The 12,773-nt window shown below is 40.7% G+C and overlaps 1 protein-coding gene across 2 annotated transcripts in view; it reads right to left on the reverse strand.

Annotated features, from left to right (window-relative positions):
- Positions 1 to 12,773, reverse strand: part of LOC141139185 (cytochrome P450 2K1-like) — an 86,391-nt gene that overhangs the window by 39,238 nt on the left and 34,380 nt on the right. For both annotated transcript variants that reach the window (XM_073625094.1, XM_073625095.1), the window contains 4 exons: positions 8,336 to 8,528; positions 6,409 to 6,571; positions 4,607 to 4,756; positions 3,832 to 3,992 (listed from right to left, as the gene is read on the reverse strand). In XM_073625094.1, coding sequence (XP_073481195.1) covers positions 3,832 to 3,992; positions 4,607 to 4,756; positions 6,409 to 6,571; positions 8,336 to 8,509 — 648 coding nt within the window. In that variant the 5' untranslated portion in view covers positions 8,510 to 8,528. The remainder of the gene's footprint in view (positions 1 to 3,831; positions 3,993 to 4,606; positions 4,757 to 6,408; positions 6,572 to 8,335; positions 8,529 to 12,773) is intronic.

Genomic DNA, 12,773 nt, shown 5'->3' on the forward strand with positions numbered 1-12,773 from the left:
TTAAATGACCGTTTACTACCATAGAAATAGAAACAGTTATAGACACACTACCTAATGGTAAATCACCAGGACCGGACGGTTTCTCCAACGAAAATTATAAAACATTCAAAAACATACTAACACCTTACCTACGTTCAGTATTTACACAAGCTGCAGATTCCTCAACCTTCTCCCAAGAGATGCTGAGAGCACATATAGTAACTTTACCCAAACTGGGAAAAGACCCAAACACACCAGCCAACTTCCGACCAATATCCTTTTTGAATCCAGATATCAAAATATAAGCAAAAATTCTGGCCAAAAGGCTAATAAATATCATTCCTTCTATTATTCAACATGACCAGATGGGTTTTGTGAAGGGGAGACAAACCTCAGAGGCCACTAGAAGAATTATAACGTTATTTATCAAGCTAAAAAAACGCCCTCTCTGCTGTTGTCTTTAGACGTAGAGAAGGCGTTCGACAGGGTCCATTGGACCTACATGGAAATGGTGATAACCAAGTTTGGATTCCAGGGATCTATACTAAAGGCTATCCTAGCATTGTACTCCTGCGCATCAGCACAGGTGTATTCTTCAGGCTTTCTATCCTCACCCTTTAACATAACTAATGGGACCCGTCAGGGATGCCCCCTATCACTGACAATCTTTAACCTAATAATAGAGCCCCTTGCAGAATCCATTAGGTCACATTCTTCAATCACAGGTTTACAGTTTGGTTCTAGCATGCACACTATCAATTTGTTTGCGGAGAAAATATTACTACTACTAACCAATCCGCTCACTTCACTAGAACAGGCCCACAAATTCTTAACAGATTTCGGGGATGTCTCATACTACAAAGTAAATTTCGCCAAATCTTTAACCTTAAGCCTGGGCTTAAGACACCCATCCAAAACATATTACAAACCAAGCTCCCATACACATGGAGTAAAAAAGGCATCACATACCTAGGAATCACGTTCACAAATACAACCTCCTCACTTGCTAAGGCAAATATTAAACCGCTAACGACCAAACTGGAATCCCAATTAAAGGAAATGTCCAGAAAAAAACTATCATGGCTAAGCAAAATAGCAGCCTTCAAAATGTCAATTCTGTCACAAATTTTATACGTATTTCGAACATTACCAACCCATATACCTTAGGAAAACAAATAGTGTAGCGCTCTGTGAAAAAAAGGGATAAACTTAACGTGATACAAGTGAATATGGGTGATAAACCCCAATACTCTCATTATTAAAATGAGAATAAAAAGCTTAAACAACATGTGATAATCTGTGCATACACTGTGTAACACTATTCACAAAAAGTTCAAAGACTTCATTTTGATATCCAGACAGTGAACATGGATGTATGACTGAAGTGAGGGGAACCACCACCGATAAAAGGGAGGCTTACCAAATCGTTTGAACCCAAAAGAACATACGTTCTATGAGTCAAACAGGCTTGTGTTGTATGGACAACCAATGTGGATGGACACTCAGAATCTCCAAATCACTGGACCAGGAACGCCCGACTATCAACAAGATGGAGAGTGTATCCTTACAGGATTGTTTTGTGGGAGACAGTGGTGAGATATCCATGCATGTAGTGAAGGAAGTTATAAGATCGGAGAACAGAAAAGGCCACATAGCGTAATTCCGTTTAAAATAGAATTTTAATGTAGCTAGAACACTTAAATTTAGTAGGTCAAATAAGCGCTTTAAAAACAAATGGCGGCAGTGGATCCTTCCCGACGCATTTTGTCTCCTAGGACATCGTTTGGGGTGTCCCTCCACTCCATCCCACCAGGTATATATAAAAAACATGACCCCAATCATGAGAGCCAAGCCCCCAATGTGTTCCCAACTCTTCCAAAGGTTACTTCCTGTTTTGCCCAAGATCGAACCGGCGTGCGTTCCATGCCTCAGTCTGGAAACGGGTGTTGCGTTGCATGCCTCCATATGGCCACACTTTTGGCTTGAATGTGGAGTGGGACATCAACTCTTTTATCAACAAAGCATAGAAGCATTTTGATGCTTTTTGGGCTTTAGGCCTCCATTTAACTGTTCACACGCTTCTCTTTATTTTTGTTCTATTTTTGTTCTTTTTTGTTTTACTTTGTTTTTTTATTGCTGTATTCCGTTTAGGTCGTATGTTTGTGTACATGACCCTACATGAGAGTCCACCTCACAAGTGTATATACAAATATGTTCTTTATTTTTAATACTTTTGTTCTCCCCCTTTTTAGATTTTGCAGGAAGATCTTAAGCTCCATACACATGGGCCGAATGTCAGGAGACATTGGCCTGTTCAATAAAAACCGGCCAACATTCGGCCTGAGCGGCTCCCAATCAGTGCTCTGCACCAAACCTTTCAACAGGAACCTAGCTCCTGGAAGAACCACCAATAACTGACAAAAAAACAAGCACCATGCCTCAAATGGGTCCCTAGTTTTTGCACAATTCACAAGACACAAGACCCCCTAACTCACTAAGCTGCTGTGACAATTATCCTTCCCACCAACCCCAACTTTTAGCCATTATAAGAAAATTAAATGAGGGAGATTGGGTGTGGAAAAAAAAATCCACTTCACCTGCAACTTCTGGGCCAAAGTCCCAGAAGTTGCTATAGAATTTACTCTTGTGGCTCCTCACTGTTCATCTAACCTTCAACCACCAATTATATAACCTCACATTTTAACACTTTCCTAACACTTCTCTCCTCTTAGTAATGCAAACCATTCAACTATTTTTCTTCTGTAGGTCTTGCTCTAGTGTGCTATATCTTATGATAGAAATTATTTTCTTAAATTATTAACATTGTCAATTAGGTAAGTGTGGAAGTGCTATGCCTTGCCATGGTGTTAAACAAGTTTATGACCCAGAATTCTTATCCAGGCAGGTTTAGGGACTCCATTGGGGCTTGTCATTCAAAGGAAACTGACTTTTCAGTTTCCTCATCAGTTGGTAAAACCCAATTTGAGACCTGGAGCCCAGAGATTTTGTAGGGATATGGGAGGGATGAAATCTTTAATCCTGGGTCTGTGTTTTGTGAAGCACTGGCACACCGATTGTGCAGGTCATTTTGTAGAGTCAGGACTAGGGCTCTGGGCTTCACCCTGGCAGACAGAGGAAGTATCTGTCCAGAAGTCAGGAGGGCTCCACTTAGAAGAGACAAGTGGGAGTCAGAGCAGCAAAGGGCTACTAGCTGTATGGACAAAGCATTTGTGAGAGAATGGTTCCTAGAACACAGACAAGGGCCTGAAGTGAAGGGGCCAGAACCACAGTAATGTATATGTAAGCCAGGAGGCAGATAATCCAATGTTTTGTAAATCCCTGTGGGGAAACACATTGATTCTGATTTTTGAAACTTTGAACTTTCTTTTAATAAATTTGGACAAGAAAGAGTTGTTAAAGTTCTACCAATTGAAGTGAGGTCTCACATAAGTTACATTGTTTGAACATCTCTGACTGATATTTCCCTAATATTTGGCACTGCAATAATATAATCTAGGAACACTTTTACCTTTAAGGATCACACCACTCTGGTGTACCCACCACAGTGCCAGCTCCTAGGGTGTGACCTGGATGACAGCACTCCAGGGGCAAGGCTTAACTGCAACCAGATGATATCACTTCAGGGGTCGGGTTTAGTAGCATCCTCAATGATGTCACTTCCATGGGGTGGGGTTCTGCCTTTTTGTGTCCACTATTACTCTGTTTAGTTGCGGTGTATGGTGCTAGCATATGAGGTGATAGGAAGTAGTCTAATAGTTTCAACATCTCAGAATGCCCTCCTATGCTTATAGCTACCCTAATCATTTAAGTATAAAACTTACTGGCACTTACTCTGATCATAATACTTCCAAAGCTCCTGATATTTTCATTAATTATGCGCATCAGCTTCAGTATTGTTGGATCACCATATTCAAATCTGTCACCCAGTAAAATAGACACAATTATGTTGGCTACTGCAGCATTGACGATGGTCATATTTTCAAACGGTTCCCCTAAAGTCGAAAACAAAGGTTTAAAATATCCAGGTTGAAGAAAAATCCAGACAATTTTTTATCTTTTTAAAACCAACAACATTGTATTGGGGTAGTGGCCAAGAAACCCCATCCTGGCTAATTGACCTTAGGATTTGTATGTGGAAATGCCTGACAAAACCATCTTCTGTGGTTTTATTTTTCCTTACTCTATTATACAAAAAAAAAATACAATCTGCTTTATTACTCTCTGCCTGATGGAAACCCTTCTGGACTGTTGCTGTTTGATTAATTTAAGCTGTGATTTGTGTGTGTCCTGCGAAAAGGCAGGTCCTATAATGTGTGATCGTGCCACCTGTCTGCGCCCGGGTCACAGACAAACAGTCCTCCTCTCTGGCTCACCGCTTTCTCCCCTTCACTCTAGTCCTCTCATACAACTTAGGCTATGCTCCCATGGTAACAATGTAATTAATTTCATAGTGGCTCAACAGGAAGCAAAAGAAAATCTCCCCAGTGGGGGAACAGACATCAGTAAAGCTTCATAGCTTAGGGCTGGGACTTTACTTGGGGTACAAGGAACAAGTAACTATACTAGTTTCTAAAATATTAAATGGCTTATTCCAGTACAAACTCACCTTTGTAGGATTTTAATTCCTGTATTAAACATTGTGCTTCCTCGTTAATTTTGTTTTCTATAGATCTCCTTCCCATTCCAAAATCCCGTAATGTTGAAAGTGTAAACCTTCTCATTACCTTCCAGTTCTCTCCATGAGCAAATAATATACCTTAAAAAAAATGATATATTTAATGATTTATCCAGGCTAAGCACCTTTTAGTTATCTTGAATTAATTACTTTAAAAGTCATTAATTAATCCTGATTCTAACTCCTGTTTCTGGGTGGGAAAAACACTGATCCAAAGGTGTGATGCCACTGGTTCCCTGCAGCCCATTATATAGTAAGTGTTCACTTACTATAGGCAGGCACTGATGTAGACACCCTAAGAAGGACCCAAACCAGGAAGTAAACAGAAGAATTTAAGCTTGGGCTTACTTCCTTATACCATAAATAAGAGAAGGGTTAGGTGACACTCAAGGTTCTCATCCATACAATTTGAGGGGCTTCAAGTTGCATGATTGGTACAAAGGAAACTTTCAGTGTCTTCTGAGATTAGTAAGTCCTAGTATGGGTCCAAGAGCATGAAGACTTTGTAGAAACTTGGAAGGGATGTAGCCCCCAACCCTGGGTCAATGTTTTGCCAGTAGTCAGCATCCTGATCGTTCAAATGTGCACAGCCCTTTTGAGTTAAAGTGTTACTAAACCCAGTAATATGAAAATAAAATAGTTCATCTGGACCCCCACCTCCGCAGTGCCCACAGCTTATAAATCTTTTTGGCTCTTCTGTATACCACATTCACGTGATAAACTGCAGGGTCAGCCCTAGTGCTGAGTGTTCAGGTAGGAGGAGATTTCTACTACAGCCTGTATGTTCATGCTGTTATGGGAGGCGGATCATCCATGAATCAAAATGTGACATTCCACCCACTGTGTTCTTTTAAAATCCTCTGTAGAAGAGAAGTGTATTGGAAGTATGTGAGAGAATGTGCAGGAACCTGAATTAGGTGTCACAAGTTAGCCTGCAGTTAGCTGCTTGTGTATTCTTACCTCCTTGCTGCATTGCTTCTCTACCCTGATTCATTTCACATGTGTGGTTTGGCTGTGCTCACCTATGGGCATCACCTGCTATTCTGTGGACCTTTATTTCCTTTCCTTTGATTACTTCCTGGCCTGCCTCCTAGTTTGCTTGCCTATATAAGACATGCTCAGTGTAACCCACATTGAATGAGCAACTTCACAGTTCTCTTTTGCTTGTCTTGTGTCTGACTATCCAGGTACGTACCCCGGCTTAGTTTACCATCTGTGCTTGTTCGCTAGCCGCCCTGACCTCGGCTTGTCTCCTGGATTTCCTTTTGTCTGCTGCTTGTACTCTGCACAGGCAAGTGGTCTCCGCATCCTCAGCTGGGCGTACCTGGGGGCCGCAACCTAGTTCCAGCTTACTGCAAGTCTATCTCCACCATCAGAGGCTCTGGTGAAGAAGCAGGCTGGGACTCAGACTCCACACCCTGGGGAACCCGGAGCTGGCGGCAATCTACAAGGGCTCACTATCACAGACACTTGACATTAGGGTTAGGAAAAATGCTCTTAGTAGATTGGCAAACAGTAATGAAAACCTGACAGAGGCTAAACCCCACCTGAATCCTATCCAAAAGGAAATCAAAAGTTTTGTCTGGAGTTGAATTTATTTAAATATTTATTTAACATAATTTAGAATTTTCCATTAGGATATAAACTGAATGGAGCTCTTTCTAATATGTAACATGTACCATCTGCTTATTTTAAAACTGTAGGGCTTTTTCATAGAACATTCTGTGATTTACCATTTCCTTTGGATGTTCTAGCAGACATTGCAGTATATGGTCTTTCATAAAATTCCTCGGCATGGTTGATAAGTGCATCTTTAACGGTGTCATAACCACATAGGACAACCATCTTCTCTATACCCAGCTGGATGCTAAACACTGAGCCATACTCCTCAGACAGCTATAAAAACAATGCAACAAAAATTATCATATATTGATAAACATCATGGAAACTATGACATGCAAGCTGATAGGTACCTACAGGGAGATTTTAGGTCTTCTTTGAGATGCGTACCTACATGACCAACAGCCCTTAGATTAGATTACCCTTAGATTAGATGCGATCTAATATAATCACTTTAAAGAAGTTTATAGAATTGATGCCTTATTTAAAATTGCCATGTACTTTACAGTATTTGATTTTGGTTACTTTTTATGTCTAATCCAAGCAATCGTTTTTAGTGCCAGTGTCTTCATACCGTCTCAGTTAGGATGGTCAAAAAATTTAAAACAGTAAATTGGAATGCATATGCGTCTTGAATTTTTGCTTGTATGTGCTCTGTATCATTACCTTTTTCTACAGTTGTCCATTAAACCATATAAGCATACTTTGCAGCTACTTTCACACTGGGGCATTGCTATCGTTGGCGGTAAAGCGTCGCTCATTTGAGCAGTGATTTACTGCTGTTATTGCGGCACTTTTCGGGAAGTAGCCCCTTTAACCCCTTTTTAACCCCCAAGAAGGGGTTAAAAAGGGGTTAAAAGCACCGTGATGCAGCTCTTCCTAAGCACTTTTCAGGCTGCCCATGCATTCCAATAGGCAGGGGCGGTGTGGGAGTGGTGTATACACCACTCCCACACCACCAAAAGATGCTACTTGCAGGACTTCTTTTCCCATCCTGCAAGTGCACCGCCCCAGTGTGAAAGTGCTCTTGGTTTTACACTGGGGTGGCTGGAGAGGCAGTTTTCAGGCGCTTTACAGGCACTATTGCTAGCGCCAAAACGCCTGAAAACTGCCTCAGTGTGAAAGGGGACTGCATGGCTCCCATGCACTAAGGAATTCCTTTATTGTCTAAATGAAATTTATATTTTTGTAATGCATTCTTATGCAAAGTGTTTCATGTTGCTCCTAGCCTACTTCCAGCTTGTTTTACTTTCTAGAGTAGAAGGTAGTATAGATCATCCATAACAGCTATTACCTTTTGCAACACTTGACACACCCTTTTAGATTGTAAGCCATAATGAGAAGGGCTCCCTCCTGTGTTAATTAGTATTATAACTGTACTTCCTGCCTCCATTTTGTAAAGAGCTACACAAACTGTTGGCACTGTAAAATTCCTGTATAATAATAACAATACTACTACTACTAATATTACCTGAACAGGAAAAATGCCTAAAATCGACTGGTGTTGATCCCCAACCCTCTGCTCCATCACCCTATTTATTTTTGCAGCAGGTAATGGATGTTAAGGAAGAGACACAGGCAATTGAAGTTCATTTGGGTTTTGTGTGGGGCATAGAGCCCAAAATACTAGAAATATAAGAGGGCCTTTAAGTTAGAAGACCTAGTGTGATCAAACCATTTTAAGTGATTCTACTGTTCTGTCAATTCAGTGATTACCTGGCCATCAAATAATATATACCTATAGTAGGTATTAACCATTTTTGTATACCATAGTCCTTTTACTGGAGCTTTGGTCACTGATCTATTGTGCCATTTACTGTACAATGGCCATAGTACTTTGTGTTTAACACTACTTATCTGGATTAGAATTCATCTAGTTTATGTGTAATTTCTAGTATTGTCACTTGCTTTCACCACACTTCATATTTTTCATTAGTGATATTAACATCACATTTTACATAACCAAATGTGTAATTTGTTTACTGGTCTTTTAATAAGTTGAATTTTGTTTACAAAGAACAGCAGAATATGTTTTATTACCTTCATAAAGGCATAGTGAGGTTTTTGTAAGTCAATCATATGCAAGCTTCCAATGAATGGTAGAGGCTTCGGCCCTGGAGGGAAGTTTTTGTACTTTTGTTTTTTTTGGTCATTATAGGTTTTGACCAAAAACAAGATGACTATGATGTACAGAAGAATTGTCACAGGATCCATGACAAATGTGTCTTCAAGTCTAGAGGGAATGGGAAAACAAAATAGAGAGTTAACAAGAAGCACTGCTCATTGTAATAGACAATATCAGTTTGCTTGTTTGTTTGTTCAAGTCCACTCTTACCAAAAAAAATTTTCTGGTTAGGATAAATCGGTGAAAAGTTTCATATTTCATATTTTTAATACTGGTAAATAACAAGGGGTAATATCCTCGCTCAAAATAGTAAGGTACATAAGAAATAACAGCAGCCAGCATAAATATTATGATTAAAATATAGCATAAATAGTCCGTATGCAGCGCTAAAAAGTAGGAAGTAGATGAAGGACAAGCGGTGAACAGAGGTGAACGAAGGAGTCAAGACCCTCACACCAACTTCATTGAGGGTCAGAAACCTGACAAAGGCAGCAAACCTTCCCTGCACTATCCAAAACTAAAATTGGGACTTGAGTTTACCTTCATATCCAGGCAGCAAAACCTCTACGATGAGTCACAGACAGTATTAAAAATATGAAAAGTCCATATGCAGCGCTAATAAGTAGGAAGTAGATGAAGGACAAGCGGTGAACAGAGGTGAACGAAGGAGCCAAGACCCTCACACCAACTTCAGTGAATCACATCTAATCTCCTTACCAGAAAGACAGAAATAACCAGCATATAAGTGTATGGCACATCCAATATCTCCTATAGGCAGCATCATCCACTGTCACACAAAGATCAGCACAACAGACCCTAGGGCAAGGGATTCTCTGCAGCCTCCTCTCCCAAATGGTAATTGACATCAGCTCCGATCACAGTCTGTGACCCATCGTAGACGTTTTGCTGCCTGGATATGAAGGTAAACTCAAGTCCCATTTTTAGTTTTGGATAGTGCAGGGAAGGTTTGCTGCCTTTGTCAGGTTTCTGTGAGGACATATAGTAATGGAATGCTGAGCAAAAAAAAAACCTTTTTATAGTAGAGTGAGAAAGGGTCAGAACTTCCTGAAATCTTTTTATTGATCTCTGTGCCAGCTTATCACAGTGACAAATGCACCCCCATTTCTTGCACGGGTGTCACAGGAATCCTAATTCTTCCCCATTCTATACAAAACCAAGTTTCAAAATGTGACGAGTTAGTATTTAAATATTGTCTGTATCCACATTGAGGCAATTTAAACTCCTTATGTACTCTGTCTGACATCAATCACCTGGACAGAAAACAAGGTGAAATCTGTCTAATAGGTACACAGACAGTCACTTACTTTAATTTATGACAGCTAACCAATAGACATGAAGTGTAGAGAGGTTCTAGTCCTTTTCCACTCTACCTTTAACTTTGGATCCCCGATTAAAGTGTCTCCAGCTGTACAGAGCTGTAAAAAGGTTAGTTCTTAGGTTCTGTTATGGCTTGCCTGCTTGAAATGTGATTTTTACAATACACTCATTATTGAAGTCAGCTATAACGTGAGGCAATGCTTTTATGGACAGAAACTAAACACTTCCAAATCTAAATTCCCCTTTTCATGGCAGACTCAGTCCATCACATACCTTGGCATACAACTCCCCAGTTGACTAACCGACTTATATAGTCCAAACTACTGAGAGATATTCAACGTGATCTCCAACCTTGGCATAAAGGCCTGCTTTCCTGGTTCGGCCTGGCCACCATAATAAAAATGAATATCCTTCCTCGCATTCTCTACGTCCTACAGACAATTCCTATCCAACTTCCCAAAGCATTTTTCGCTTCATATTGCAGAGCTTGTACGCTTTTCATATTGGGACACAAATGCCACGGACTCAGTTATGATCTACTCACACTGCCTAAACTAAAAGGTGGCTTGCCAAATACACATAAGTACTACCTAGCATTCCATATGACAAGAATAGCTGATTGAAATCTACATGGGAAAACAAAAGCATGGGTCCAAATAGAAAATGCAGGATCACAAATTCCCCTGTAATTGATTGCCTGGCTACCTACCAAACATACCCTCAGAAGCCATAAAGACCACCCGACTGTAGGCCCATCCCTTCACTGCGTTCACCAAACTTACAAAACCATAGAATTGACTTCTTTGACTGGCCCACTTATGCCGCGTACACACGAGCGGAATTTCTGATGGGAGCTTTTCATCATATATTCTGATCGTGTGTATGCCCCGGACTTTTTCCGTCGAAAATTCAGACGGATTTAGATAGAGAACATGTTCTACATTTTTCTGACGGAACTAATTACTATCGGTAAAACCGCTCGTCTATACGCTGTTCCGACGTACCAAAAACGACGCATGCTCTGAAGCAAGTACGAGACGGAAGCGCTCGGTCTGGTAAAACTAGCGTTCTTAATGGAGATAGCACATTGCTCTCGCTGCAAATTCTGTGATCTTTTAATGCAGCGCATTCTTTTGTGCTTTATAATGCTAGAAGAATGAAGTTGTTTTGCTGCTCATATTCACACAGAGTTCTCACAAACGTATTTTTTTATTATTTCCCGTGATCTCATAAATAATCTTTTATTTTTTTAAAGCCAGATCTCTATAATAATTAGAATTATTTTTTATAGTCATCTTTTTTTATTATTTTTTATTTCATCAAGATCTCCATTTTTTTGAATTATTGAAAAATTATTTTCTAGTGATCTCCATAATTTTTTTTTTTGTGTGTGTCAAGTTACCACAACAACATTATTATCTTGTATTTTTTAACCTCAAAGAGGTTGGTGTTGGTGTCCCTTGTTAATTTGACATTGTATTTTTGAAATGTACCTGCCTACTCACAAACAAACTGTCCTATTTGAAGAAAACACATAGGCAAGTTTTTTTCAGAAAATAAAATATCCATTTATTCTGGGTAACAAAATAAAGAGGAAGGCAACGCTGGATAAACTTTTGGAATTTGCGAAGCCTTTTGGCCCCCAGGGCAGACATCAAGTCTGTGGAAAAAAATTGTTAGCTTGAGGAGTCCATATAATTTGGAGCCCAATCTGGTCCAGGACTCCCAGAGATCAGGACCAGCAGCAGATGACATATATGTCCCCAGGCTGTGGTACTACACCAGCCTGCATCTTCTGTCAGACCAGACTGAAGCCAGGTCATCACTTTCTTCTCTTCACTGCAGCCTTCCCTCCACGCTTCCCTGCACCCTTCCCTGCAGCCTTCCCTGCAGCCTTCCTTGGAGGCTGTGGCTCTGGTGGTGGACTTGTGGCAGGAGGAGGAGGAGGATGGGCAAGCTCATATACGTGGCTGAATTTAAGGACAACAATAACATTTGTACACATTTTAGGGGGTGTTTAGGGTAAAGCACTACAATGGAGCTGACAAAATACATTGTTAAGTGACTAGGCTACAGGTGTATATGGGCCTAGGTTAGCATGCTGGGGAGGTTAGTGAAGACACATATGCATGTAGGCCAAAAAAGGAGCATTAAAAGATTACAGCATGCATGAGGACATAGAGGACATTCACAGCATATTACAATTATGGTAGTTAGGAAATGATGAAAGAAATACAATACATTAGCATCCATTAAATACATAGAATGTGATGTTAAATGTGAAAACTTACCCTAATATAGTCCTTCTGCAGGACCTGAATGATAGCAGAACAGGTCTCTGGGATAATGATCCCCAGAGCTTGGGGGAAGATGCCTGTAGAGAACTTGAGGTCCTGTAGACTTCTCCCAGTCGCCAAGTACAGCAACGTGGCGACTAGCCTCTGCTCCGGAGTGATGGCTTGCCGCATGCAGGTATCCTGCCTGCTAATATAAGGGGTCAGCAAAGCCAGCAGACGGTGAAAAATGGGGTCCGTCATCCAGAGAAAATTCCTGAAATCATCAAGATTATTCTCCTGGATCTCACAAAGCAAAGGCATATGTGAGAATTGGTCACGCTGGAGTAACCAATTCTTGGTCCATGAACTCCTCCCACCCTGTTCATGGACTGGGCTTGGGTCCAAGTATGAACCCCAACACCAAGCCCCCACACAGCACGAACTCTACGATGAGTACATCTCCGCAACATGGCTTCAGAACAAACAGAACGCACTGAAGAACAGCAAGGCCTGCGAAGAGCGAGCTGAAAATCAGAAACAAGTGGACAAGAACACACTGAAAAAACAGATGCGAACTGACTACACGCACTGAAAAGCAGATACAAAACCCCACAAGCACAAACTGAAGAGCAGTAACGGACTGAATAGCACGAAAGCTGAAAAGCATGAATCGTCTCTCACCAAACTTCTACTAACACGAGATAAACAGGAGATTAGCAGAAGGAGCCCAAAGGGTGGC

This window comes from Aquarana catesbeiana, linkage group LG04, assembly GCF_042186555.1.
Source record: "Aquarana catesbeiana isolate 2022-GZ linkage group LG04, ASM4218655v1, whole genome shotgun sequence".
Classification (NCBI taxonomy): domain Eukaryota; kingdom Metazoa; phylum Chordata; class Amphibia; order Anura; family Ranidae; genus Aquarana; species Aquarana catesbeiana.